This window comes from Mustela erminea, chromosome 19 (genome assembly GCF_009829155.1).
Source record: "Mustela erminea isolate mMusErm1 chromosome 19, mMusErm1.Pri, whole genome shotgun sequence".
In the NCBI taxonomy this organism is placed as follows: domain Eukaryota; kingdom Metazoa; phylum Chordata; class Mammalia; order Carnivora; family Mustelidae; genus Mustela; species Mustela erminea.
Window position 1 is genome coordinate 44,257,265 of NC_045632.1, and position 26,235 is coordinate 44,283,499.

The 26,235-nt window shown below is 40.0% G+C and overlaps 2 protein-coding genes across 6 annotated transcripts in view; one reads left to right on the forward strand and one right to left on the reverse strand.

Annotated features, from left to right (window-relative positions):
- The window catches only part of NIP7 (nucleolar pre-rRNA processing protein NIP7), a 58,227-nt gene that overhangs the window by 10,340 nt on the left and 21,652 nt on the right, over nucleotides 1-26,235 (forward strand). The gene's annotated exons all lie outside the window — the stretch shown is intronic.
- On the reverse strand, nucleotides 784-24,798 carry TERF2 (telomeric repeat binding factor 2). Of its 5 annotated transcripts, none has more exons than XM_032326373.1 (10): nucleotides 24,373-24,798; nucleotides 24,172-24,267; nucleotides 23,391-23,521; nucleotides 14,185-14,271; nucleotides 12,985-13,131; nucleotides 11,265-11,371; nucleotides 9,144-9,536; nucleotides 4,521-4,606; nucleotides 2,589-2,629; nucleotides 784-2,150 (listed from the first exon to the last, which is right to left on the reverse strand). In XM_032326373.1, exons 1-10 carry the CDS (start codon nucleotides 24,749-24,751, stop codon nucleotides 1,992-1,994), a joined length of 1,626 nt encoding a protein of 541 aa, XP_032182264.1. In that variant the 5' UTR covers nucleotides 24,752-24,798; the 3' UTR covers nucleotides 784-1,991. The 5 variants fall into 5 exon arrangements, with proteins under 5 accessions (XP_032182264.1, XP_032182262.1, XP_032182265.1 ...); XM_032326371.1 differs by having other exon boundaries at nucleotides 2,589-2,632; nucleotides 24,373-24,797; XM_032326374.1 differs by lacking the exon at nucleotides 14,185-14,271 and having other exon boundaries at nucleotides 2,589-2,632.

The following is a 26,235-nucleotide window of genomic DNA, read 5'->3' on the forward strand; positions in this document are numbered from 1 at the left end:
TAACCAGGTATTGCTTCAGAATTCATTGCATTGACTCCCAAGTGGTAATCCCTTAAGTGTCATAAGCTAATAAACAAAGAACAGACTTCATAATTGTATTCAGTTCTAGCAAAGGCCACGGGACATCACAGTACTCTGCAGGCACAGTGGCTCTGCAGCAGTCTTGCTTAAGTGAAGGCAGCAGAGACTGGGATCACTTCCCAACAATCAAGCATCCCTACCCACATCCTATCATTGCAACAGCCCCAACGCTACCCATGTCATAAGCAGTGACTTAGACTCCCCAAAACAGTCATCAGTTCAGAGTACATATTATAGTTCTATAGAAGCTGTGGGCATAGTTTTATGTTTGTACACATTTTAGGAATACTATAATAAACATACCTTACGCATTTCTCAGTTTGAGAAATACTGATAGGGATATTCTGCTTCCTTAAAGTGTATCACAGTGTCGCTCTTCTACCTAGGGCGTGTAGTCAGATAATGTTAGAGTGGAAGAGCTAAAAGCTCCTGGATCCTAACCCCCTGCAGACGAAGACCACAACTAGCTGCAGCCAGATGAAGAGGGATCTGGGTCTCACCTTTTCACTGTAGCTTCATTTCTCACCTTTTCGCTGTAGCTTCATTCAAAGTAATAGTACCAGATCCCAAAACATGTAAATAGATAATAAAGCTGTACAAATTTTCTAACTTGTACCTACAGGAGGAATTTTAAAACTGTAGCATTTCTTTACACCTTGCCTTTCACTCAGAAGTGAGAAAGGGGGAATTTTTTCCCAAAAATACATTATATAAGGGTATGGACAAATTAAGACGACACTCCCACATTTCTGTTCAACATGGCTTTCAAGGATTAAAACATTCAACATAGTCCGACATCTGCTTCTTAACATAGTCAACGTGGTTCAGCAAAGCTTGTTCAACAGTTTGCTCCCTCCAATTGCTCATACACGCTGTGCTAGAATAAATAGCTCCTTAACATTTGAGAGAAGCAAGACTTTAATGAAGAATGCTACAAGTTATGGACAATAATTAGTTCTCATATTTTAAAAAAAGATTACAGAAAACACTTTACTGATTTTTTTGTGTGCCAAAAAGACAGTCTTTAAGGATGTCCGAGAGAGACAGCAAGCACAACACAGTACAAAAGGAGAAGGGAATGTTGAGTTTTAGAGCAAGACACTAAACACAAGCACAGTTAGGGAATCAGGCGGAAGCAACCATTTCACAAAGAATGGAATTAAGCATTTATATTCAATCAGATTTTTTAAGCCTTAAAAGTCCAGCATAAGGAAGGGATTTGGGCAGAGGGGATGGAGGAGAGGGCTAAGCTTATCTACAATCACCGTTTTACAAAAAAAACACACTGGTTCAACCACAGGAGAGGTGGAGGTTAAACCTGCCTACGTAGCCCAGCAAATATCAAGAGCAAATGCCAAGGCTGTCAGGTCTAGATGTTGATGTTACAACTGGCTTAAGAGTTTTTACAAGAGACTCTGATTCCACCACCAAGACTGGCCTCTCATCAGCCTGGGTTCATGACAGATGAAGTTCCTCTGCATTGCATCAGAAGGCCAAAGCTTTACCTGGAACAAGTTCACTCCAGATAATGCTCCCATTGCTGGTTTTAACAGGTCAGAGTCATAATAAGTGGCTTCTAACAGACTCCACCATTTCCTAGGAGAAGGTTCTACTGATTACCAAGGATTTAAATTCAAGCAAACCACTAAAGAAGGGAAATACTAATGATATTCTGGCACTGTACAAGCTATGTGCCTGTCATCCCTGCCAAGGACATGGGGTGGACTTGGCTTTGTTTCTTAGCTCCATGATCTCCAACAGCAATGAAGTAGAACAGGGACCTCCTCCACGTCGGAGGAGGATGCCCAAAATTCTCATCCCAGCCCAGCTTCTGAAAGAAACAACAGACTATCAGGGGCTATTATTAGGAACCATGCTCCTGTGAATTAATGAGGAAATGAAAGCCTGTTTCAGTTCATGCCAAGTCTTTTCATGGTCCGCCAGCGATCCTTAATCATCACAGCTGTTCGGTTGACAAATGGGTAATTTTTGGAAATGGCAGCCCAGTTTCCTTCCCCATATTTCTGCACTCCAGCCTTGACCCACTCGCTTTCTTCTACAGTCCACTTCTGCAAAAGAAGACCAAAATATTGATCACAGCCCATCTCTCCACTTACTCACATTTTCAAACAATGAAGAGGTAAACTCAAGAATCCTAGGACAATAATCTGAACCCAAAAGGAGGGTTTATATTTTTAAAACATGATAGAGATAAGTTAATCCTGTGGATTTAGACATTTCATAATTTCATTGTCCTGCCATTTGATCCTAATCACTTCTGCATCAAAACTTCAAATGTTTGTTGCTCACTGTCAGGAAAATGTGTCAGGTTTCTGTCCTAGATTTTTCTTCCAGAAAATAATTATTACTGTAACTTAGTTTGGATCATCTAAAAATTCCAAAAGATCTTTTTGCAGATGCATGGGTAGCCTATGCTAGGAGATGTGCTTATTTTACCTCTGTTCTACCACATTATCAGAAAAGGTGAGAAAATAGTTTTAAATTACCTGTTTTTTTGTTACACTGGTTGCACTCTCTTCATCTGGTGCTGCTGGAAAACATTAAAAAGTAGACTCATTTCAGAGTTCACCTTTCTCTGCACAAACCAGAAGAAAAAGACATCGAATGTTCCTAAAGGGAAAACCTGACTGAACTTTCCCAACATTGAGAGGAGGAGGATATCACTAAAGGGTAATTTGTTTTTGTTCTTTGTTTGCAAGATATCAATTATTTCAGCCAATGAAAATCTGAACAGAGCAAGTATTTTACATACAGACATTCAATAAATATTGGTTAGTGATGGATTTCAGGCTTTTTAGTAAAACCTACATGATTTTCTAAAATTACTGAGAGACTGTGGTATTTAAAACCCTAATATATACACATCTACAGGTGATCCTTAAAGAATGCAGGATTTAGGGGAACCAACTCCCATATAGTCAAAAATCCATACTGACTCCCCAAAAACTTAATAGCCTACTGTTCACCAGAAACATTACCAATAACATAGTCAATTAACATAGTTTGCATGTTAAATGTATTAAACACTATATTCTCACAATAAAGTGAGCTAGAGAAAAGGTTAAAGGAAAATCATTAAAAAAATTGTAAGAATACAGTATCATACTGTATTTTTTTAAAAATGTGTATAAGTGGACCTGTGCATTTCAAACCTGTTAAGGGTTGACTGTGTTATATACGTGTGTGTGCGCGCGCACACATGGGTATAATTTCTGCTTTGTAGCCCCTTGCTAACCACTGCTTTGAAATGACACAATTCTACTGTTTTATGCCAGAATTTCCAAGTCCCTGATCATTTTATTTAAGTAAAATGTGATTCAGTTCCTTAAACAAAAGAACAGGAGAGTTACTGCTCCCCACTCAGAGACACCATAGGAGAGCAGCTCAAGCTCCACCCTCTCACCATATGGAAACATATGAGGCCTCAAAAAAATGCACCAAGATATTTTTTTTAAAGGCCAAAGGGCTACAGGAGGGTCTGCTAGTATAAAAGACATGCCACTCGAAGCAGAGAGCCATTAAAAAGCTGTAAGAAAAGGCAAAGTTGCATAAACATAACTTGCGGAGTGTCTGCCTCAGCAGAAGCTACTATCCTAGCAGTGCTTCCTAAACAATGAAGGTGGTTCGGGAAAAGGGATACTTACAGGGGCAGGTTATTTAGTTTTAAATTATGAAGTATTTCATACTATAGTAGAAGCAGATTTTAAAGTTGACAAATCTGGACTGCACTGGATGTGGATGTTTTTAGAACTTTTATATCCTGTTGTTTTTAAAAATTGTATGCCACTTTTACTGATTTTCTGTTACTTCCCCCCCTTTCCTGTGTGATCTTGATCTTGCCAACTACATCTGTGCCAATGAAGGTACTTTTTAAGGACAAAACCTTTGGGACTGGCAGAAGTTTACTGTTGCTGTGTTACCAAAGTCTTTAGAATCTCCAAGATTATGTTTTAGCACTTAGATATTTCCATTAGAATGCAAAGTATGTGGTGGGAGAGATTCTACTGCAAATGCTATGAACTTTAGTATTAATCATGGAAAAGTAACGTTTCTTATTTCAGAAAAAAAACTATATATTGAAGCTGGTAAGAGATTTTTTTTTACTTAAATAAGAAATGCAGGGAATGACCACATCTACCTTTTTTAATTTAAAGACTTTATGAAGAACATCAGCTACAATTAAATATAGGATTTACTAAAACAAAACCAGGAATTCTCTTTAAATACAAAGTGCTGCTTTGACAGTCTCCATTGTTTAATGGGAAAGGACATAAAACTGACTCCTCATGAATCACAATAAGGAACTTACTGGACTTTTTCTAGTTTGGAGACAAGCAGTTTCTAGAACATTAATGTGATCGTAACACACATCTATAATTCAGCTACTGTCAAGGACCAAGGAGAATGTCCTAGCTTACCCTGAACTTGAAACAGTTCATCCTCTTCCACCCATGTCTCTTTTTCTTCAACCCCATTAGAGCTGTTCCACTTGCCTTTGGGTACTCTGAGGGGAGATCAACAAGAGGACAAGATGTAAAACAGATCATTGGGATCATCCCATCTTCTGTCCTGGGCTCTCTCATGGCCTGTACTCGTCCCTCTTCTGCTGTGACCACAGCTGAGATTCACTTACACACAACTCCCAGACAAATCCTGACCTGGCAAGGCATCTCCATGTCATAGGCCCGCAGGCTGCAGGATCATCCCTCAAACTGAGCAGTGAATACAGCACAGTCCCCCCACAAAATCTGCTCATTTTCCCGTTTTCGTTTGGTTGGTTTTGACTCTAATTTTGAAGGTCTCAGCATTCTTCTATCCTAGAACAAGCAAACTGCTCCTGGTCCTTCAAAGACATGCCCAGTCCTGTCTCTGGACTGCGCTTTTTTCCGTCTCCATTCCTCTTGTCCAGGCACGTGGTACCTTTCACCAGTATTACACTAGTCTCTTAACTGGTATCTCTGTCCCTAGCCTCATCCCCTTCCAAAACTACCTGAACGTCAGTCTAAAAATACCTCATCCCTTTCCTGTTCCATGATCACTTCTCACTGTCTCAGCAGTGAAGGCTGTGTGGGTTAGTAAAGATCATCCAGTCTGGCTCCAGCCAGTTTCTGGCTACCAAAACCTTCTCTCTCCAGCCCTGCCCACACAACCCCATGAGCACAAACAGCAGAGCCTCGCTTTCTTGCTCCTCTTTTCCTTCTATTAGCTCTGTACTCTCTTCTCTATGGTTCCCTCTGCTTAGGATTCCCTTCCCTGCCTAGTAAAATTCTACCCATTTTTTAAGGTCATCATTCCAATGAAGCCTGCCCTAAATCCAGGCCCCCAACACACACAAAAAGCCCCCACCCCTCTGCCCTTGTGGTTGTACTTCCACTTTATTGAGCAAACACTTCATAACACACACTCTAATCATAAGCACGTTGCAGGCAAGGGCTGTGTCTTCATCTGTCTACCCCAAACACCTAGCACAATAACACATAACCTGAATAGCAGCTAGGAAAACGTGCTAAATTAATAATGGGATTATCAAAGAGCTGCAAATAAATTATACCACTAACAGAGTAGTAAGCAAGAATCGTTCCTTTGCACATGAAATGTTAAGTACTTGAGTATAACCAAAAAAGTTCCAAAACTAAAAAATAATCCCTAACCCAAATTATTGAATAAATGAAAGCTGTAGTCAGTCCTCTCTAATCAACTCTAACTGTGTTTACCTGATTAATAGTACAACTGTCCTGGAAACAGAACACAGCACAAATCTGACCTCAGAACCATAACATCTATTACAAAGCAACATGGGAAGTATTTGAGTTAAATTTTGAAGAATATAGATCAAATGACCTGGAAGGTTTGATCAAGAGTAGAGACAAACCTCAGTCTCCATTCCATGAACAGAAATTTATTTTTAAGGCTGGCTAGGTATTTTGCAAATGAGTAATGAAAGCAGTTCATTTAAGAAGTATAGACTTGAAAAAAAATTCTTGAGTTCCATGAATGAGACAAATGGTGAACCATCTACTTTCCATTATGTTTAAATTGGCTCATATCCCCCAAAATTTTATTTCTGAGAATAATTTGCTTGAGACAAGTGACAAAATTACATGAGGTTTTTCCTTTTTAGGATATTAACTGTGTTAATTATTATTTATAAAAAAGTCAGGATTCAGTTTTCTACCTGCTTATCCCCATGCCGCGATAAAACTGATTTTAACCTCTGGTTCTGGCATTTCCACCTGCGTATCTGCTCATTCTTCCTGCAGACAATCTACACAGATCACTTTGGTAAACTCCTGCTCTTCCTTTGAACTCAGCCTTTACTTTGTGTACAAATGTTTGGTACTGCCTAACTTCTGTTGTAGAAGAGACTCAGATCTGGGTCTTCCTCTCACTGTGGCTCCAAGGTCCTGGGCAAGTTAGGTCACTTCCTGGTCCTTATGGTACTACTGGTAAAGTTAGAACTTGATGAGCAGTGAATGGGCTAGAGGAGTCTGATCTCAAGGGGTCGGCAAACTACACCCTGTGGCTGGTTTTTGTACAACCCTTGAGCTAAGAATGGTTTCACCTTTTCAAAGGGTTGTTTAAAAAAAAATTAACAACAGAGATACAAGTGGTCCAGAAAGCCTAAAATGTTAATCCTTTGCTGGCCTTTTATAGAGGTTTTGGGTATGACCCTTTAAACTGCAAGAACCAAGAATTATCATTTGGTTAATAAATATCTAATCAGCACTTGTCCTTGTCAACTGCCACAGGACATATAAAAATCTAGTAGTTGTGACCATGCCCTCCAGGGGATTTATCTTAATCCTGCCTTCAATTCCACCAGTGATCCTAACTACTCATCCTATAGAAGTCTCCAGCCACCGATTTTGTCTCCTTTGCCTCACTGCCTGTTCAAAAGCCATCAATGGTAGCTCATCAGGCCCTCAGACTGGCTGTATTAGAATGATCTGGGGGCACAGTTAGAAAAGCAGATTACAGATCCATCCCCTGCCCCTTCTAATTCAGTATTAAAGATTATGTATTTTATTAAACGTTCCACAGACTAGTGATACGAATCCCAGCTTCAGAACCTCCACCTGATAGAATACAATAGGAACTTAAGACCTGGCCCATCTCCCTTCATCCTCTCTGTGCACTATATTCTTCTGCCATACAGAGTCCATGACATTTCTTGGAGCATACTAGGCTTTCTCTTGACTTTATACAAGGGGTTTCTGCTGCTTAGAACCCCCACCCCACCATATGCCTGATCACCTCCTACTCTTCAAGATCAGCTCAACATTTGCTCTTCTGCAAGGCTTGCTGTACCCACAACTTTGGTGAGCAGGCTCAACTCTTCTTCCTGGAGCTCCCCAGTAGCTCACACAATTCCTTTAAAGCCAGGCTGTTCCTGGCCAGATAATATCTTCAGATTTGTAGGTCTTAATGGCTCTGTTCCAATTACTCAACTCAGTGTAGCATCAAAAGCAGCCACAGACAATACATACCTGATGTTTGTGGCTGAGTTCCAAAAAAACTTTATTTACAAAAACAGGTACCGGGTAGATTTAGCCCAGGCGCTATAGTTTGCCAACCTCTGCTTTAGAGTACCCATACTTCATGCCCTTGACATATGAGAGAGGTGGACAGGTCTAAAACTTCACGAATCCTCCCTTTTATTTATAAAAGCACTGGAAGCATGTACTCTTTCTAGTTTCCTCATCTATTCATGGGAATAATATCTATACTTTATAGGACTACTGCAAGGAATAAAGAAGATCATTTATCACATGAGAATAAAATGTGTTGGGCTCCATTTGCTTGCCTGGTCAACGATTCACTCACTTCCAGATGCAGGTGGTGGTACATATAGCGCAGATTTGTGCCTGAGCATTAATCATTTAGATGCCACAGCCTCTCTGGGCACCTAGCAGGTGCATGTCAGAGCACAGGTCCCCCCACAACAACAACAGAGCAGTGGTAGAGATGGCAATGGCCTTGGGAGACCAGCAAGGTGCTCACTTACAGCAGGGTGACCAGGGGAGATTTATGGAGGAGGCAGAATTTTAAGAGGCAGCTTCGTGTATGCAATGTATAGGCCATGGACTTTTGAGCCAAGATCTCATTTCAGGCCCCTCATTGGGCTCCATATTGGGTATGTAGCCTATCTTAAAAAAAATCCCAAAGCCCAATTTTGCCACTTTTCATGTTTGTGACTTCAGGCAAGCTAGTAACTTTTCTAAACTTCCTAAAATGGGGCGAATATATCACTCACAGAATAAGGGTTCTAGAGATTCAGTAAAACAATATGTGAAAAGTGCCAGGCTCATGGAAAGTACTCTAGTCAATATCAGCATCTCTTCTCTTTGAAGGATGGATGGGATTGTCACAAGCAATGATGAAGAAATGACAGTCCAACTGTGGGGAATGAGAGGAAGCAAGAAGAGTAGAGTAGCAAAAACAGTGTGTTCCAGAGAACAAGCAAACCAGTTTGCTCGGAGGAAGGATCCACAAAAGGACACAAAAGGTAGCAAAAATTGAAAGCTAGGCCTGGGGGTCATGATAGGGAGCAAAATAAAAGCATTCTAACCATTGCCCCATAGAACCTAGCAGAATGTGAGAGATTAGTAGATGTTTACTCAAATTGCCAAGTCTTAATTGCTCTTAGAAGGTACAAAACTATAAATATTCATAAATCTTTTTTAAGGCTCAAAGTCTAAAGTAGCCCAATTCAAACAAATTTCTTTTAACAAAGACTGGTATTTAGTTGTCAAGGCACTGAGAAGTTTGCTAAAAATGAAAGCAGCGATGAGTGGGAGGCTCTGAAACCCTTCCATCCTCACTCCCATCTAGAGCAATGCCTGGAAGCCCATGGGTGGGGCTTCAGAACTGCCAGAGATGGCTATGTTGTTGCTCCCCACTCCCAAGTCACATTCTAGCAGTTTGGGCAAGCCTTGGTGGTGAATAACTTAGCTGAAAGTTATTTCATTCATGGAAGCAATACCAGGCCCAACCAGGACCACCAACCATCCCCAAAACTGCTACAAAGAAGGTCTTCATACTTGGGATTCTTCTCCCCAGAAAGGGGTTGGTTGAGAACGGCGGGCTTGGATGGTGATGCTGGGACGACCTCTTGGGAGGAGTCCAGACCTGTGCTTGGTTCAGTACTCTGGCTGTCCTCCTCCAAAACCAATCTGCTTATTGTCATGCGCTTATTCTTGGGCTGCAGTTCGGAACCACCCTCACTCTCAGTAGGGGCTGGACTTTCATTTTCATCTTTTCTTGGTCTCTTGTTTTTGAGGGCTGGTGATGGCAGGGACACCTGATTAGGAAGTACCAGATCTTTCTGGTCCAGTTTTGAGAAGGCTGCTTCAGAATCTTGTGCACTGGACAGAGTCTTGAAAGCTGCTTTCAAGGTCATAATTCCAATGGTGGTTGGAGTAGTCCGTAACTGCCTATATATAAAGCAAATATACAAGGATCAGTCTCACCATTATAGATGTTCATCCAGATAGCCGCAACTTTTCCAAAGCGTGAAGCCTCAAAAGAGACAGAGGACTCTTCGAGTGGAGGACTCTTCATTTAAAAAAAATAAAAGAGGGGCACCTGGGTGGCTCAGTCAGTTGAGTGTTTTACTTCACCCTGGGTCATGATCTCAGGGTACTGGAATTGAGCCCTGCATTGGACTACCTGCTCAATGGGGAGTCTGCATGTCCCTCTCCCTCTGCCCTTACCCCTGCTTGTGCACGCTCTTGCTCTCTCTCAAATACATAAATAAAATCTTTTTAAAAATTAAAAAAAAAGGTAAGAAACTGCTCATAACAACTTTATAAAGCTTCCATTTATAAGCATAAGTAGAGGCTTTAAATATATAAGTTGAACTCCAGAGTTTAAACTCCAAGTAAAAGAAACTTAAAGGACTAGAGCCAATGACACTCCCCCTCCAAGAGACCTTTTTAGCCGGTGCACTAACCCCTTTTGTCTGCATGAACTAAAGTAATGCTTTCCACTATGTAAGAACTCTCTGTATAGTGCCAGTTACAAGTCTGCCTGGACAACCAACCGACAATCTAGCAATCTCACTTTCCGGTCCCGTCCAACCCTCCTGTGGGAGAAGGAAAAGACGGTCTCCATTCTGCCCCCTTTCTCCTACAGTACACTTATAAATGGGACTTTTGAGAATTCTCTGAGTTAGTGTGCCATGCAGTCTTAGAACAAAGAGAAACTGCCTTTTCATAATAAAAGTAAGTTCATCTATCATTTGGAATAACCAATATACTTTAAATAAAAACTGTTAGGAGAGGGTAAACTGTCAGCCTACAAGCCAAACCCAGTTGGCAGATACATCTTATTGCCTCACCTATGTAAGTTTTGTTTTTTTAAGTTGGATTAATTGCCAACTCAGAAATCTGCCAATTCAGAAACTGGGAAAGCTAAAAAAACAAAAACAAAAAACCCTAGATGTCTCACATAAAAATCTGAACTACAGTTTGGGCATCCTTGGACATTCCCACATAGCAACTATCACATGAAGCTTAAAAGCATGCCCTCTTTGGTTCACACTCCATGTTCTGAACTGCATTATCTTACACCCATTCCTATGCATTTCCTACTTGGCCCCCCTGCTTTAAAAACTTGTTTGGGTGGGCGCCTGGAGTGGCTCAGTGGGTTAAGCAGCTGCCTTCGGCTCAGGTCATGATCTCGGGGTCCTGGGATCAAGTCCCATGTCGGGCTCTCTGCTCAGCAGGGAGCCTGCTTCTCTCTCTCTCTGCCTGCCTCTCTGTCTACTTGTGATCTCTCTGTCAAATAAATAAATAAATAAATCTTTTAAAAAAACAAAAACAAAAACAAAACTTGTTTGGGAATCTGATTCACAAGTCTGAACACTGCCTTAAGAGATCAGGTATCCACAAGTAGATGTGGGCAAGATGTGGGCAAGGCAAGGATAGGAGAACAGAGAAGGAAAGAACCTTTAAGGAACAGCCAGTCGGGAACTTTTGTTAGGGATATGACATCCAGTCTTCAATATTCTTTTTTTCCCGGGGCGTGCTCTGTAACTCCCACAGTGCCTTGTACAAGTAACCTAGTACCAAGAGGAACTAATGGATTCTGCTCTAAGGAGACTGCTGCCAACAGACTACCCTTGTGTGTCACTCAAGATCACAAAAAGCCATCCCTCTCACCTTGCAGGTTCTCTAAGTGGCTTTTGCACAGGCTCTGGTGCTGGCTGTTTATCTTCCTTCACTGTACTGGAGGCAGCAGTCTCAGATTTCAAAGCCTTCTTGGCCATCTGGGAAAAGAAGGATGTCATCAGGAAGAGGAAGCCACAGAATTTCATTAATTCTCGTCTTTCGCCACGAACATACACTCTCAACAGGCAGACACGTTCACTTAGAAATCCAAACTAGGCATAAATTAGAGGCGGACACACAAAGGGAGAGAACTCACAAGAACTATTTCAAATGTCTTGCCTTTTTCTTCCTCAAAAAATGGCTCAGAGTTTTCTATACTAAACAAGAATTCTATCTGAGTGGTGCTAACCATCTTGACACTAAGAATTCTTTAACCTTTTGGACAACAAATAAGTACGTAATTTTACTTTGTACTTCCTTTTTTGTTCTTTCAATCTCATCCCTAATCTAGTTTCTCAATGCCAAATACACCTTTGGGGTCATGCACAAAAGTCAGACTTTTTTTCAAACTTAAGATAACTGGTGTTTATATTAGTGTCTTTTAGTATGTGTCTAAAATTTTTTGTAACTCTATATCCACAAATATGTTTTGCCTAATAACTCTGAAAATCCCAGTACTACATAAAGCCCTGAGTGGACCAATCTTGCTCTGACTCTAACTGCTTATCTGTCTGCCTTTGACTAAAAATTTTATGTTTCTCATCAGTCCAGTATCATTGTTTCAGATACATATGCCTGTAACAATGATGTCTTTAAAACTGAGAGGTCTCTCCCCTCACAGAAACAGTGGCAGGTTATTTTCCAGTTATCTGGAACACAAAAGAGAGGACGGTCGGCCAGGCTCAAGTATCCTGATACTTGCACCCTGAATATCCCAAACTCTCTGCTTTGCAGACGGTCTGACAACTGCCAAATAACTGCTCCTATCAGTGACACTATCCCAATATGGGCCTGGTAGATCTACTGTCATGTACTAAGATACTTTCTTTTTTCTGTCTTTTTTTCTGTCTAAGATCTTATTTTTAAGTAATCTCTACACCCAGTGTTGGGGCTCAAACGCACAACCCCAAGATCCAGAGCTGCACGCTCTATCGATTCAGCCAGCCAGCCAGCCACCCCAAGCTAAGATATTCTTAACTCTCTAAATGTTGGTGATTATAAAAAAAAAAAAGAAGGCAACAACAAACCTTCTCATTGAGTTTCCCAGTATCACAGCCCACCCTCTAGGACAGCCTGGGTTCTAATTCTTCTGCATACTGTCCTGAGCCTCACTGCTACCACTCTTTCTGCTTATCACTTTGATGCAATTAAAGAATGTCTTCATTTAGTTTCTTTTGCCTTATCATCCTCTGGTCACACCTTTTTTTCTCCAGTTATTCCCTCTTCCTGTTAACAACCCCATCACACCATGTCTACAAAACTACCTTTGCAGACCACCAGTAATTTTAAGTGTGTCCCCACTTTAGCCACACAGATTAATCAAATGTAGGAGGTATAAATGGGAGGTGAGAGAAACCAGGTATGTTCCATTTTTGCCTCTGTCAGGATCTCTGCTTCTGTGTATTTTAGGCATTTAATTAAGAAAGTACATATAATTCAGTCTTTTATACACATTTACTCTTTTCACTTATAAAAAGAGCTGTCCTTTTCTAATTGCCTGCACATCCTAAAGGCCACATCATGGTTATGGGAAAAGGCAGCCAAGGCCCACCGTAAGGAGGTAGGGCTCTGCATCATCCAGGTGACTCTCCAGGAAGCGCAGCATCTTCTGCTGGAAGGTCTCATAGGAAAAGTTCTGGATAACAGGGTGGGCCAAATTCTTCTCACGGATAATGTTCAGGAGATCATTTCTCAGCTTCTACACAAAGGACCGATATTTGTCACATAAGAAAGAACTCCAGTAAAAATTCAGTGATGCTGAGTTGAGACAACACTATTAGAACTTTCACAATGCTGTCAATGGCAATCACTAGTACATATATAGGAAGGGGAGCCTATCACAATGAACAGGTCAATAAATTATGGATCAGCCACAGAAGTTACTATGTAGCTATAAGAAAAAAAAAGAAGAACTTGGAATCTGAAGTACCTTTATACATTCATATAAAGATTTTTAAACTTAAGGAAAAAAAGGATGAAGCAACTCCTTAAGTGGTAATACAGAACAATCTTTAAGGTATGTTAAGTGAAAAAAGCAATTTACGAAATGTTCGTAAATTCTATATACACCTGTGAGGGTATGCTCACAGGTGCATATAGAAAGACCAGGAAGAATGGATATATATATAATATATATATTATATATATATATCTGTAAACACAGATGCACATTTGTTGGCTTGCACATGCATAGAATATCTCTGAAAGGATAAAAGAATAAACTGGTTGCCTACGAAGAGAGGAATGAGGTGGCTGACTTAAGAGATGAGCTCAACTCTTTTGTTGTACCTTTTGAATTTTATTATATACAGGTATTACCTTTTCAAGAACTCAAATTTAGATTTATAAAGAAAAAAAAAAGCAGGGCACCAACAGAGCTTTTGACACCAGAAAATAGAGGAATTAAGTCCTCACCAAGGCAGAGTCTCAAGTCTGCAGGATCAGCATTTACGTAAATAGAGTTAGAAGTGTTACAGAACTTGACAGCTTCATACTGGTGCTGATCACTTAAATAAAGTTCTGTCACAAACATGGCAGAAATGGGCAAGAAAATAATTTAGGTAAATTTATATAATAAAAAACAAATTTTTGAAAAACCAATCTCACTGTAAGCTATCCCGGATATAAAAGACAAGATTAAAGGTGCCAAATTTTTAGATAACATTCCTAACAAAGAACCCTTTCCCTGTTTCCCCACAAAAAAACAATGATATGGATTTAAGTCATGGGAGCAAAAATATATCAAATTTACCTGAGTTGTGGGGTCCTTGGACATATGTTTTTTCAAAATTTTTGAAGCCTTTTCAAATTCTTTGTTTTTGATACAAATAATGACAGCCTACAAAAGGGGAAAAAAACCTTTTTTTTTTAACTGTTGTAATAATGACAGGTGTAATCAGAATATCAGATACTAAAATAAACTACTAATAAGTAAAAAAGGAGTCTTATATATCCAAGAACTTCTTCACATTCTGTCAAATTCCTTTATTTAAAAACTAACAGTCACTGCTCAGGCATTATGAACAACTGTAAGCACTCTTCTTTCACTGTGTAGGGTAGTAGATTTTCAACATTATACCGGATTTTCAAAAAATAGCTGATAAAGCAAAATCTGATCCTCTGGATTACAGACCATTTACCCAGTTTGAATAGGGCCTCCTAAGGAAAGGCAAAATGGGCAGGAGTCATTCCAGGTCCCCAGAACAATTGGATCTGTTCTTTTTGGATGCAAAAGCTTTGATATAATGATGGGGACAGAGAGGGGAGGATACACTGTGAGGGGGTGGGAAAACCATTTGCTGACCACAGAGTTCTGCTAGTTCCATTCAGGAAAGACCTGAGGCCATTTCTGTAGGACAACCAACACAGCCTCTCACTATCCTAAACCCCAGCTGGCAACTCCAGTTCAAGTGTGCAGGGAATTACTGAAATGAACAAACCCAGCACATCGACAGGTAGCACACAAGGAGGGCAGAATTCCAGGTAGGATGCAAAAGTCTCATGAGCCACAAAGATAAAGAGTCCTTTAGTAAAAACCCCAAGAAAATATATGTAGAGGAAAAATGACACTGATCGAAATTTTAAGTGATATTTTAAAAATGTGTCTTTTTTTTTTTTCAAAAAATTAGAAAAGCCAAGGAAAACTTGGGAGCACTTGGAGTTACCTAACAGGATAAATCCTGTCTCAAAGAGAGGTAAAAGAAACACCACACACACACAACAGGGAAGGAAAACTGGTCCATAGATATTTTCAATCTTCATTTCAGGGAAGAACTAAAAGAGATACCGACCAAAAGATGTAGGACTAGCAAAAGGAATTAATCTCTGGTGATTCTGTCCTCCACATGCAAAGGAAACTGGTGTCAAATGCTCTTAAATAGCAGGCATGACCATAAATTCTTGCTGCCCAGGGTAGGTACAGAGTAGGTCTTTATATTTTATACTCAGATGACCATTCACTTTTACATCATTTTCAGATACTTACTTTCTTGAAGAATTCAAAGGTTTTACTTTATATAAAATAATTTAGATCCTATTATATGTTTAAATTTTATTTAACATGCATACAGTAAAATGGACTATTGGCTGGGGGGGGGGGTAGTATCCTGTGTTTTAATACATGTATTGACTCCTGTAATCACCACAATGAGGATGCAAAAACCTGCCTTTGTGCAACCCTTCTGTAGTCACCCCTTCCCCGTCCCCAGCCCTTGGCAACCACTGATCTTTTCAGTTTTATCTCTTCAAGAATGTCGTATAAATGGAATCCTATGCATATAGTGCTTATTTTTTAGAAGATATTACCCTGAGACACTTCTTTCCTTCTCTTAGTGCTACTAAGATCCATCTATGTGATGCGTTATCTGTAGTTCGTTCTTTCTTATGGCTGAGCAGTATTCCATTATTTGAATGTATAGTAATGCCTCCCACTCCTCTTTCCTATACATACCTATGTTAACGTTTATCAATTAGGCACAATAGGAGATTAACAATAAACTAGAAAAAATGTAACAATATACTGTAATAAAAGTTATATGAATGTGGTCTGTCTCTCAAAATACCTTACTGTACTGTACTCACCCTTGTGATCTGAGATGGTGGGATGCCTATGTGATGAGGTGACGTGACGTGAATAACATAGATATTAAGACTTAGCCCTAGGCTACTACTGACCTTCTGCCTTCTGACCATATGTCAGAAGAAGAATTGTCTGATTTTCAACCACAGTTGACTGTGAGTAACTGAAACCATGGAGTGAAACTATGGATGGGGTGGGAGGACTACTGTGCTACTTTTATCCATTGACCACTGAAGGGTATTTGGGTTGTCTGCAATTTTTGATGAGTAGGAATAGACGTTAAATCGTTCATGTATAGGTTTTGAGGTGAACTTAATATTCCTCTAAGGTAAATATCCACAAGTGGAATTGCTGGGTCATATGGAAGGGCAGAGGGAAAGGGAGAAGGCTCCCCAGTGAGAAGGGAGTCCAGTGTAGAACTCAATCCCAGGACCTTGGGATCATGACCTAAGCTGAAGGCCAAATTATGTTGAACATCTCGTCATGTTTATATGCCATTTGTATATTCTCTTTGGTGAGGCTTTTGCCCATTTTTTAAAATAGTTTTGAGAGTTCTTTATATATTTTGGACACAAGTCCTTTGTCAGATATGTGATTTGCATATATTTTCTCCTAGTTTATAGCTTGTCTTTATTCACTTAACAGTTTTTCTGAACAAAAGTTTTAAATTTTGATTAAATCTAATTTACCATTATTTTCTCTTATCAAAATTTCCTCTGAACAAATCATGCTTTTATTGTCATAACTAAGGAACTTTTTTGCCTAAGTCCAGGACATAAAGTTTTTCTTTCATCTTATTCAATAATCTTTACAGCTTTACATTTCATATTTAGATTATGATCCATTCTGAATTAATTTTTGTGAGGTCAAGATTCAGTTTTTGCATATGAACACCCAACTACTTCAATACCATTTGTTGAAGACTACCCTTTTTCTATTGAACACCTTTTCCTTGCATTGCTTTCACATTTTTGTCAAAAACCAATGTCATATTTGTGTAGGCCTATTTCTGGACTTTGTCTTCTATTCCATTAATCTTTATTTATGGTTATGAGTATCTTTAGGATGATTCTTAAAATTGGATTAGTGAATTCTTCAACTTTGTCCTTTTACAGAATTGTTTGGGTTATTTTTCCTTTGCTTTACCATTTATATTTTAGAATCAGTCTGTGTCCATAGAAAATCCTGTTGAGATTGTGATTAGAATTATATTAAATCTACAGATGAGCCAGAGAGAACTGACCTCTTAACTTTATTATCTTCCAGTCCATGAACATGGTGTGCCTTTTCATTTATTAGGTCTTGATTTCTTTTTTTTTTTTTAAGACTTTATTTATTTATTTGACAGAGATCACAAGCAGGCAGAGGCAGGCAGAGAAAGGTGGGGAAGCAGGCTCCCTGCTGAGCAGAGAGCCGGATGCAGGGCTCAATCCCAGGACCCTGGGATCATGACCTAAGCCAAAGGCAGAGGCTTTAACCAACTGAGCCACCCAGGTGCCCCAAGGTCTTGATTTCTTTCATCAGCATTTTGTTTTTGCACATACAGAAACTGTACATGTTTTGCTAGTTTTATACCTAAGTAATTCTTTTTCTTCTCTTTTGGAGCTATTGTAAGTGGCACTGTTTGGGTAATTTCATTTCAAGCCATTCACTGTTAATATATACTGGAAATATGAATAACTTCGTGTGTTGATTTTTGTATCCTTCAATTTTGCTCAACTTATATATAGATTTTTTTAGTATATTTCATGGGATTATCCATATGGACCGTCATATCATCTGTAAATAGGGACATTTCTTCCCTTCCTCTCTAGTCTCTTGCCTTTTCTTTTTCTTGACTTACTGCACTGGCCAGGTCTTCCCATATGACATGAAATGGAATGGTAACAATGGGCATCCTTGCCTTTGTATCTTAAGGACAAAGCATTCTATCCTCCACTGTCAAGTATGATGTTAGCTGTAGGTTTTCTGTAGATATCTTTTATCAGGTTCAGAACGTTCTCTTCTATTCATAATTTCCTGAGTATTTTTATCATGAACTAATGTTGAATTTTGTTAAATGCCTTTTCTGCATCAACTGATACATTTCATTCTTTTTTAGATTAATAGAGTGAAGGACATTAAATTGATATTCGAATTTCAGACTAGCCTTGTATTCCTGGGGTTTAGTTTCCCTACTAAACTGCAACAGCATCCAGGGTTAAGCAGCAGGATAGACAGTAAAAAGACAAAACAAAACAAAACAAAACAGTGGAATTTGCTCTATGTTCTGGGCCCGGGGGGCGGGGGGGGGGCATGTCACAGCTCTACTGCTAAAGAGAATGGGTTCTCTTCCTTTAGTTCTAGTGCCACCCCGCTATCACTGTTGTCACTGGGCCACTGCTGCTACCAGGGCAGTACTGTCTGGGTGCCAAGGCAAGAGAGAAGGGAGAAAAGAAACCCTAGGATTTCTCTCACCCTCCCTGACTTTTAGGAGATCCCTTTGCACCTCCCCAGGCCAGAGGAAGCCTTTCTTGGAGTTCTTTCTGTTCCCACGGAGCATGCATTTCTAGGTTTCTCAGGAGACTCCAAATCCAGGCTGGATGGTACCAGAGAAGGAAAAAATGGTATACTAATCATCACCAGTTTGGTGGATCTTCAAATTCTGGTTTTCTTCCCCATCTGTTTACTACCATTTACATTTATGAATCCTTAGACAGCTGCTCCAAACATTCTGTCGGATTTATACTTGAATTAAGAAGGACAGAAGAGAGTATGCTTACTCTCGTCTTTTTCAGAATTAGAACCAGGTCCTACTATATTTAATTTGTGAAATAAGAAAGGAAATGTGAGCGCTTTCAAATTCTAAATTAGAAGTCTGTCTCCAACGTTTGTACTATAAGCTTATCTTTTAAAACTAATTTCCTGGAAAGCTGTTGTTGTTTTGTTTTGTTTTATTTTTAGGGGTGAACTATTGTTTTTTTTCACTTGAGAGTTTTCAGAAAGAAGTATAATTTCTTCCCTTATGTAGCTGTTAAGGTTCTTAGGGTATAAGCAATAGCAATGGTCTCTGGCTAACTTAAACAAAAAGGAAATTCCAAGCGTAGATTTTCAGTAGAGGTGGGATAGGTCTGTTGAGGGGAAATAGCAGAAAGCACATAGAAAGAGAAAACCAAAATTCACAAAAGGGAAAAAAAGGCTAAAGAAGCAAACTCAGAAAACAAACAAACAACAACAACAAAAAAAAACAGGCTGTTATGGGAAGCAGGAATGCTCAAAACGCTCTGACAAAGCCTTTTATTTCAAGAGTTAAGGTATTTAGAGACTGTTTTATGCACCCAGCCCCGCTAAAATGGGGTAAGACCCCAAAAGAAAAGATGCTGTTACCAAAGATGCAGGGGAGAATGTTCCACAGCAAAAAGCAACGAATAAATGCTTTTCCGATAATGTGCCATACATGTTACACTCTGCTGTTCTCCACGGGAACCTAACTAAGGAATCTCAGTTATGAAGAGAAAACCAATTTAGCCTCAATATCATTAAAAGCTTACAGAATCAGTTCTCAAAGTTTTAGTCTCAGGATTCCTTTCTGCTTTTAAATGTTAATGAGGACCCGGAAGAGCTTTTGCTTATGTGCGTTATATCACCATATTAGAAATATAAAACTAAGAAAAACTTAAATAATAATATTTATTAAGTCATTTAAAAGTAACAAACACGTTGCAGGTTACTGTAAAAAACATAACTTTATGAAGAATTACTATGCTTTCTACCACAAACAATGAGAAGGCTGGCCTTGTTTTACATTTTTGGCAATCTCCATACTACCTAGCTTCACAGAAGAAAGCTGGATGCTCATATCTGCTTCTTCGTTCATACTGATGTGTTGTTGTGGTTAAAGTATATAAAAGAAAAAAGTCCAGCCTCACACAAATATAAAGTTGGAAAAGGGAGGAGTATTTTAATAGACCTTTCAGAAAATTGTGGTTATTCTTCTTTGACTCTATACCAAATTTGGGCAAGTGAACTTTTCATCATCTGTTATATTAAAATCTTTTAATCTATCTTGCATTTTAAATGGCTCTTTTACCTATGAATGATTTTGTAATATAATGCACTGGCCATTTGGAAAATATTTTTTTACTAAGTTATACAGATCTTTCAAATGTTGACACATTCATTGAAAGTATTTTTTAAAATCACAGCTCTTAATTAACCACCATCAATCTTATGAGAAAAGCTGTCAGGTACATCAATACAAGTTTTCCAAAATTTGAATTTTTACTTGAAAGCTTGAGTTTTATCCCTGGCAACAAATACTACCAACTGTTTTCTCTGAAATGACATGTTCCCATTGCTCTTTTGCAAGAAAATGACTGCCATATACCCACACCTCAATAACCAAAATTTGTCAGTTCTTCCAAGTAAGAAAGGTGTTCCATTAGAAGAGCACCTAGAGTAGCATGCAACTCAAGCAATCTCACGAGTGACTTCGTCAGGACAACCATCATGTTATGTGACAGAAATGCTTTAGGCAAACTTCCTGCTTTGTCACAAAATACTGAAAAGGTGTTTGCTCAAGGACCTAGATTTAATAAAATCAATCTACTGCTTTATCAAAGACATTCTTCATGGAAACTGGCTTTTATTTATTTTTCAACTACAACTATGTGACAGTGAAGACTACAATAACTAGTAAGAAAAGTTACCACTTCCTGGGTCATGTTAAAGCACCAGGAATTTTACCCATCAGTGCTTTTGCACCATTAGTGCAAAGTCAGTGCACTGAAAGTCAACTCATTTGGCACTGTTACGAAAATAGTTTTGATTCCTGAAGGGGTTCTGAAGACCTACAGAAATCCCTACACCCAAGGCTCCTGGGTAGCTCAGCTGGTTAAGCAACTGCCTTTGGCTCAGGTCATGATCCTGGAGTCCCAGGACTGAGTCCCACATCAGGCTCTGTGCGCAGGGAGCCTGCTTCTCCCTCTAACACTCTCCCCTCTCATGCTCTCTCTTACTCCCTCTCTCTCAAATACACAAATAAAATCTTAAAAAGAAAGAAACAAAGAAATCCATACACCACATAACGAAAAGTTCTAACTTAACTAATTTGACACACTTTAACAAAAACTTAATAGAATTTTAAATTAACTTTTGAGACACTTTACAAAGCTTAAAATTCATCAAAAAGCCTCAACAGCCTGGGCATCCCATGGTATTTTCCTGAAGATGACCATAAACAGATCCTATGACTCTAAATGAAAAATTAAAAAAACAAAATAAATTGAGGCAAGTGATATGGTATCATTTAATAACTAAGAGTTCAAGGTAATTGTAGTGGCCAACCTCTAAGATCACCCCCAACGGTCACTGCCCTCTGCATAGTCCCCTTCCACACACTAATCCACAGCTGGTCCGGTCTGTGTGACCAACAGCGTATGGCAGAAGTAATGATACTTCTGAAATTAGGTTATAAAAGACTGCAGCTTTTATCTTGGCTCTTGTTCTCCTGGATCACATATTCTAGAGGAAATAAGCTATCATGTTGTAAGGAGTCCTGCGGAGAGGCAAGAAGATGAAGACTCTAAACAACAGCCAGCAAGGAAAGTGAGTCCTGCTAACAACCATGTAAGTGAGCACAGGAACAGATCCTTCGGTCCCAGCTGAGTCTTGAGATGACTGCCACCCTAGCAGACAGCTTGACTACAATCTCATCAGAGACCTCAAGCCAGGAACACTCAGCTGAACCCAACCCTTGGAAAGTGAGAGACAATATTTACTGCTTTAAGCTGCTAGATTTGGGGGTAATTTGGTACGTAGCAAGAACAGTAATATGGCAAGTGTAACAAGAAATCTGGTACATGATGGAAAGTGGAAAAGCAGAAGGGAGTCAACATAAGGGTACGGTTGACTATTTTGAAAAAATTTAGACTTTGCTAACAGATTTTTCATAAGGAAGCCTCCCAAACAAGGCCTGTAAACTTAAATAAGAAATAATAATAAATCAACAAATAAACAGATGAAAGCCCACAAGACTCTTCCAGAAGAGGGTACAGAGACAAATCTACAGCTCTTCTGTTCTGAAGGAACTGCACTTCTGAATCCACTACCTACTTAACAGGAATTAGATGAATTACTTTGAAATGGGTACCATTTCTTCCCTGTGCAGTTTTTTTTTCAAGATTTTATTTTTATGTAATCCCAACACCCAATGTGGGGCTCGAACTCACAACCCCGAGATCAAGAGCTGCATGCTCCACCAACTGAGCCAGTCAAGTGCCTCATGATACCATTTCTTCCCATTCAAAAGATCCTCAGCTCTTCTGAAAGTAGGCATGGATTTCTCCTCCTTTGCTATTATGTCTTTTCTGGCATTTTCCCTCCAATACAAACGTGACCTACTCATACTAAAAATCTATTCTTGGACTTACTCCTCTTTGGAATTTGGATTATCTGAGCATTCTTTCCAAGACTGAAAGTATCCTGCCCAAGGTCCTTAACTGAATAAATATCTGCACCTCACACACACTAGTCGTTTTTTGTTGTTTTTTTTTTTTTAAGCAGGGTACCTAAGTATCCAGCACACTGCTAAGGGACAGAAAGTCTTCACTGCCAAGCAGTTTTATCTTCCCACCCCCATGTCAGATCTTTTTAGGGGGTGCTCTTTTCTTACCAATTTCCTTACTTTCTACTACCAAAGCAGTGCTGAGCTGTTGTTCTTCAGTCCCCACCTCTACATCTGCTTTCACACCCCCAGACTTGGTTACTGAGGAAGAAAAAGCTTTTTCTGACTGGTTCCCATTGCCAGTCATGTTTTAAATAAAAATAAGTTCTACTACATGAAACTACCTGAGCCAATAACACACAGCCCCAAATTCCAAGACACTCCAGTAGCTTCTTCCTTGTCAAGAACACTGGCTATGTCACCCTTCTACAATTACTGTTTTGCTAACTGGCTGATTATCCTAGAATCTTTAATTCTGTTTGTTGAAAAGGAATGTTCCTCTTCAGAGTCAGTCCCACATTTCCTATGGCCTCAGCGATCCTCTTTGGTTTATAATAAACAAAGATGACCAAAACCTAGGCCAGTTGCTTCTAGCCCTTTACCAATGCTCCTGAATGGTGTAATAACCTCCAAGATGTCAGTCTTCAATGCCAACCCAATTCTTGTGGATTGTGGCCTCCTGCCAAGGCTACAAGGAACACAACCAAATCACAAAAGCAGCATACCTGCCATTAAACAGTTTCCAAGCCTGGCCGAAGAGATGTAACATCTGTGTGTGTCTATGTTTGAGTGTGCTCACTGGCTTTCTCCATCCCCACACAGAAAAGATAAGCATTGTATCCTCAAAGACATCTTCTTTGTCAAAAGGAAAAAGGAAATAAAAATAGAGCCTTACAGCCTCCTTGACCAGTTTTCTACTGGATTCGACCACTGCCTCTGTCAGTGTAAATTCCGTTTTAATCATCTCCAGCACATTGATAGCTGATTCCAGTGGTGTGAGCTCAGCCTCCATGTCAAAGGAACAGTCTAGGACAAAGAGCACAGTTTTCACTTTAAGCTATTTTATAAGCAGAAACATATGTCCAAAAATACATGTTTATCAGAAAAGACATATGTAAATATAGAAAGATTTGCATATAATTTGCTAACATACTGACTACAAGTTATAAAACATGTTAAGTGTTCAAATTCAAACCAATAAATCTGAAGTGACTATTTTTTAATAATTTCAAAAGCAGATAGAAATTTATTTTTTAACACATGAATTTGCATCTCAAATTTCAGGACAGACACATCCTCCTCAGATACAAGGGACCAGAAACTGAAGACAGTTCTGCTAAACAGCTCTTAAGTTCAGTTAAAAGAAAAAAGTGCTTATACTCTGAAAACCATTCTTTGGGGGAAAATCTGGCCTTAACATAACTCACTAGATCGCAGCAAGGCTGGGGCAAGCAAGAAACAGGTGGGAGGAAATAAAAAACAGAAAAGCAGCCAAGGGAATCGTAACTGGAGAAAACTAGACCCAGAGAACAGACTCATCCTAGAAGGGAAAAGACCACTGTGATCGAAACATAGTAGTAGTGCACCTTAACCTCGAATCCTTCAGTTCCAGACATAAGTTGGAAAACAACAACGTAACCATAAATAAACCAAGAGAAGAACAAAAATTGCCATACCTAAATTTTCCCCTTCTTCGATGCGCGACAGACACTGCATAACCCGCAGCAGCCGGGACACGGTATGCTCCTTCCCCAAGGGCCTGACAAGCAAAGCTGGGAAAGAAGACATCGTTGGCTCGGCGATCCCCCCAGCGCCGACCCCCAGGCCCCACAGATCCCCTTCCCCAACCAGCCTCCTTCCCCAGGTCCGGCCCTCACCCTGCATGATGTCCCGGATCTGCCTGAAGTCCCCGTACCGACTACCCCGAAAGGCCCGCAGCGCCTCGTGGAAGTAGAACTTGAGCACCCAGCGGTTGACCGCCTCCTCCAGCCGTGCCTCCCCCGCGCCCCGCTCCGTGGCGCCCCCCAGCCCCGGCTCCTGGCGCCCCCGCCGAGCCCGCCCGCTGCTGCGGGACGCCCGCCGGCCTGCCGCCCGCCCGCCGCCGTCGCTGCTCCCGCCTCCTCCCGCCATCGCGTCCGATCGCCGCGCGCCCTCCCCGCCTTCCCGGCCGGGCCGCTTCTTCGACTGTGACGCCTCCGGGTCACGTACGACGCCCGGGCCGGAAGCAGGGCTTGCCGTCCCGGCTCCCGCGGCCATGACACGGACGGTGTTCTTAGCCGCCCGCGGGCTTCTGGGAGGGAAAAGACCGTGCATTCCCTAACCCCGCCTCGGACCCCGTAGTTCCCGGTGTGCAGGCCGCAATGCTTGCTGGGACTTGAAGTCCAAGCCGTCCAGGCCGGTGAACCAAGCGGGTTTGCGGTCAAGTGTCAACTTCGCTCCGAAATTATGGAACACTTTGAGATTTTGGGAATACGTATAAGATATTGAAAAAAAAATACGTGCATCTTATTAAACACAAAATTGTAAAATGTAACACACAGTTTATAGAAAGTTTATTAAAAAGATATTTTTAAACAAATTATTTTATTTTTTAACAAGTAATTTAAAGCAAGGCCAGTGTAAACCCAATCATGGTCAAGAAATACATTACGACCGGCACCCCAAAAACCTCTAGACATATAAGACAGATAATTTTTTAATTACAGAAGTGAAGTAACACGTTAGGAAAAAAAAAAAAACGTAAAAGGATGAACATTTAAGTCACCCATAATCCCACAGGAAAGAATACATTCACATGCAGTTTTATAGCTTTCTAGTGTCTTTTGTACGTAGTGTGTGCATGTGTGTGTGTGTATTTTCTATTAAAAACAGTGTTATACTGTATATATTTTATCTAATCATTTTTCATTTAACGTATAACGAACGTCTTTGCATGCCATTAAATATTTTTTCCACAGTATCTTTAACAGCTACATGCCATTCTCATGTGTAGGTGAACCAAAGTTTTCTTCACTTAAGCCCCTAATATAAGATGTTCAGGTTATTTCAAAATTTTCTGATTTTAGACAGTCTCAATATTAGAAACATACTTTTAACAGTACCGTTGCACAAATTTATAATTATTTCCTTAACATGGAATTAGTGAGCCAAAAGATACACAGTAGAACGCACATCAAAATATTTCACTTGTTACTCTTTGTCAGTTCCCTTTTGCTTTTGAACAAGCTGCAGATGCCTTAACATGATGTTTACAGCTTGAAGAGGTTGCCTATTTGCCAACATCATTTTGTGCTCACATGTGTGTATGCACAATTTCTGTCACTTCCTTTTTGCTTGCTACTCAATTGCCACGGAGACTTATCTTGTCTATTCTAGCCTAACTCCTTCTTGTCCTTCAAGCCTCATTGAAGAGAATTTCAACCATTCTTGACTTTCTGGGACAGTTTAAACATCTCAGTGCTCCCTGCTTATCATCTCATAGTTCATCCTTCCTGATACATGATCTAGAGTTAGCTGCTTTGGGAAGTAGATACCCTATCTGCTTGTCCACCCTACATCCTGGAACCTAGCTCAGGGCCTGACATATTTCTTGAGGTTGGATTTGACTAGGCACATGAGGAAGGCTTTTGGTACACATTGAAAAACCATACCACTAGCAAATTATATTTACTGCAATTTAATTACATACCCACCAGGAAACTCTATTTACTGAAATAGTGACATTCTTCGGGCTGCCTCCC

Coding starts and splice junctions, on each gene's coding strand:
- TERF2 (XM_032326371.1), bottom strand. CDS start 24,751: ATGGCCGCGGGAGCCGGGACGGCAAGCCCTGCTTCCGGCCCGGGCGTC. Junction 9,537..11,264: donor CCACTTAGAGAACCTGCAAG/GTGAGAGGGATG, acceptor CTTTATATATAG/GCAGTTACGGACTACTCCAA. Junction 2,151..2,588: donor CCAGTGTAACAAAAAAACAG/GTAATTTAAAAC, acceptor CTTCTTTTGCAG/AAGTGGACTGTAGAAGAAAG.